Source organism: Egretta garzetta, unplaced genomic scaffold (assembly GCF_000687185.1).
Source record: "Egretta garzetta isolate BGI_Z169 unplaced genomic scaffold, ASM68718v1 scaffold86, whole genome shotgun sequence".
NCBI classification, from domain to species: domain Eukaryota; kingdom Metazoa; phylum Chordata; class Aves; order Pelecaniformes; family Ardeidae; genus Egretta; species Egretta garzetta.
The window spans coordinates 1163209-1166716 of NW_009259970.1; the positions used below are offsets into that span (position 1 = coordinate 1163209).

The 3508-nt window shown below is 40.3% G+C and overlaps 1 protein-coding gene across 1 annotated transcript; it reads left to right on the forward strand.

Moving 5' to 3' along the window:
* The first annotated feature begins 200 nt into the window (after positions 1 to 200).
* Positions 201 to 1364, forward strand: LOC104127618 (beta-1,3-galactosyltransferase 2-like). The gene has a single exon (XM_009640305.1). The coding sequence runs from the start codon at positions 201 to 203 to the stop codon at positions 1362 to 1364; it is 1164 nt and encodes a 387-aa protein (XP_009638600.1).
* Positions 1365 to 3508: the final 2144 nt, after the last annotated feature.

The following is a 3508-nucleotide window of genomic DNA, read 5'->3' on the forward strand; positions in this document are numbered from 1 at the left end:
ACAGTTTATTCTAAGATGAAATAATGCGACGCTTTTAATAAAAAAAAAAAAGAAAAGGAATCCTGAAGAATCAGAAGCCTAAAGATTTCTTTTCTCTACCTGTATCACTGAGGAAAACAATTACAAATTAAATACTCTTCTGACGAAATATCTGTCCAGTTAAAAAATAGCTTTTTGTGCATCATCTCAAAGCTGCCAACATGACCTACTGTAGTGGATTGTTCTCCTCTCCTTGGGATTGCACCAAAAGAAATGTCTTACTGATTGCCTCCATCTCTTTTACAGTAATACATTTGATTTTATATTTTTTGAACTCTGATCACCTTGCTGTTCTAATTGAAAGTGAAGTTCAAACCAGTGATGACCTAGAAGAAAAAGACACACTTTTTACCAAAAGGCATGATAATCTTCAGATGAAAAGTGACAATATTGTGCATAAAACCATTATTTCAAATTCCAAACAATTCTTATGGGAAAAAAATGGAGAACTACCAGCTGAAAATGAGAAATTTGGGAATAAAACCAGATCTACTTCAACACAGTCATTTAAATTCATTATTAATGAAAAAGAGAAGTGCAAAGATAAAACACCTTTCTTGGTATTGCTAATAGCAACTACAGCTGCTGAAATTCAGCGCAGAAGTTCCATCAGAAACACTTGGGGAAATGAATCTGTGGTTCCAGGAGCTCAGGTTGTTCGGTTGTTTATGCTGGGCATTGAGAGCAAGGGTCCAGACGAAGTCCTACTGAGAGAAAGTGAGCAATATCACGATATTATTCAACAGGACTTCCTGGACACTTACCATAACTTAACTCTTAAAACTTTGATGGGCATGAGGTGGGTTGCCTCTTATTGCAGTGCCACAAGCTTTGTTATGAAGACAGACAGCGATGTCTTTGTGAATACAATATACCTTATAGAAAAACTTCTCAGGCCTCTTGTGCCTCCTCCAAAAAATTATTTCACAGGCTGTCTTATGAAAGGGCATAAGCCTATTCGGAATAAAAATAATAAATGGTACATATCAAAAGAAGAATACCCAGGTGACAGATTCCCTCCTTTTTGTTCAGGAACTGGCTACATCTTTTCTGGAGACCTGGCTTCAAAAATTGTCAGTGCTTCTGTAATGATAAAATTCATACATTTGGAAGATGTTTACATAGGGCTCTGTCTTAATGCAGAGGGAATACAGATAGTACCTCCCCCTAGTCATTCATTGTTTAACATATACAAAGTCCCATTTTCTCCTTGTCGGTACAATAATATAATTACATCTCATTACATTCAGACAAATGAGCACGTAGTCTATTGGGAAACACTGCGAAAGGACCACACGTGTCAGACAGGAAAGGAAGGTGTATAGCGCAGAGTCCCTTCTTTCTTTGACAATGGACAAAACAGCAGATGTTTTCTTAGAAACAGCATCTATGTAGAGATAACTTTCAAGGTTCAGGGACATCCTGAACTGGGGGTGTAGTCTTTGTATTAGGTTGCATGCAAAAGATTTTTCTTCCATAAAGCGGGCTCTCTCTGCTGATTGAAAACCGCTTGGTACTTTACTTTGGTTTGGATGAGGTACAAATTAATACTTACACTGTTTTAAAATATGGCAAGAGATCATATCATCTATACTGAAGAAAAAGCAATGAAGATGCAATGAAACAGTTTTTCATTAACAAGTAATAATAAATTAATGTGTTAATTTTATATTGCTCAGATGTAATTAGTCTACATACCATTACATTTACTCAGATGGCATTTCAGTGTGACTGAAGAAGAAAGCATACATGATATCCTATGCTGGTGAATTAGTGATAGAAATATGGATGGAAACTGCTTTTTTCCAGAAAATCTATTAGGATTTGCCAGATCTCTATTAGTGCATGGAGTTGCTATTACTCTCTAGCCATATATACAAAGAACACGTCACAAGATACCACTTAGTTGTTATTATGGAGAGATAATAAACAAGAGGAAAATTAAATGCTGATAGAGTGTTTTGACAGGAATGTATTAAATTCCATTTTGAAGTACTCAGCCATATATAAAATATCCTCATAGCTGAGGAAAAAAATAAGAAGATGCTTAAGAACCTCGCAAGCTAAACGTTTCAGTCAAAATGTCTATCTAAGTAAATTACTTTCCAGATTTCTCTCCAACCAAGAATATAAATTTTCTGCTACTCCCGATAAGAATTCAGAGACCTTTATAGTAATTACTGAATGCACCAACTGGCTGGATTAATTGAATACCTCGGAAAAAATACCTGTAACTTTGCAGGAAGCTTATCAGATGCATATGGGAATCAAAATGTTAATCACATAAATACCAAATACTTCAGCCGGAGCTGAATTAAGAAAGCGAGAATACAATATATGCGTCCCCACTGTCATTTTGTTGTGGAACATCTGAAGAATCAAGGACACTTAGTGAACAATCCAGACCGAATGCACCTGTTGTGTTTGTGAGCAGTAAGCCTCAAGGACATTGTGGGAGCCGCCTGCAGTCAAATAATGATGAGAACAACCTTGAGAAGAAGAAGAAAAGTTGGTGTACGTGACTGAGATCAGAAAGCAAAGCAGGACACATGTAGAGAGGACCGTGCGCGTGGACAAGAGACTTTAACAAATCATATCGTAGCTAAGAGCGCGTGTACAGATATAGTTAACCAATTAGTTAGGAGCTTGTGCATGATAGGGAAATAGAAGAGCTATATTAACCGGGATGTATCAACAATAAATTGGCATTTGCTTGATCACATTGATCGTGTGCAGTGTCCATGACTTCCGCGTCAACAAGTGGCGCCCGAACAGGGACCCTCGGATCAGTGTTGGACATTCCAATGAACCGAAGACGAAGGGTGCGGAAGCCGTCCAAAGGTGAGTGCTGTCCCGGCACTTGGGAAGAAGCACGCAAACTAATCAGGCGAGCGGCTGGGGAGAAGATGGGGTCCACGCTGACAAAAGAAGAGTCAGCAGTGGTTAAGCTCCTCCAATATATACTCTCTACGAGAGGACTAAGCTATGACTCGTCTACCTTGAAGGCTTTGCTGCTTTGGGCAAAGGGAAAGGACTTGATCCCCACAGTTGGAGCTGCTTTAGAAGTCCCAACATGGGAAAAAATAGGGACAGAGCTCTGGGAAGAAATAAGTAAGGGATCTAAAGAGGCGAGCAAATTTTCCACCGTGTGGAGGCTGATTAATGAAACATTGAAAAGCATGACAGCCGAACGTTCAGCCATTGCGTCTGCTTCTGTGGCTTTGACTCCGACAGGCGAGTTGCGATCTGCCACCAGCATGCTGTTCTTGGGTCCAGTGATCCCTGCTGTGGCCCTGGCTCGCGCTGTGGGAAGGGTCTGAGTCCCAGTGGGGACTGCAGCCACGGCCCCTGCCACCACAGATGTGCCGGCACCAGAGTTGGCACCAGAGCAAAAAGTTGTGGAAAACTTTTCACCACCACCAGATGTACCACTCCTGGACACCCCGCCAGACTGCGCCAGTGTAGGCTC

What these genes read in the sequence shown, in the direction of transcription:
- LOC104127618 (XM_009640305.1), top strand. Translation starts at nt 201, where the DNA reads ATGACCTACTGTAGTGGATTGTTCTCCTCTCCTTGGGATTGCACCAAA.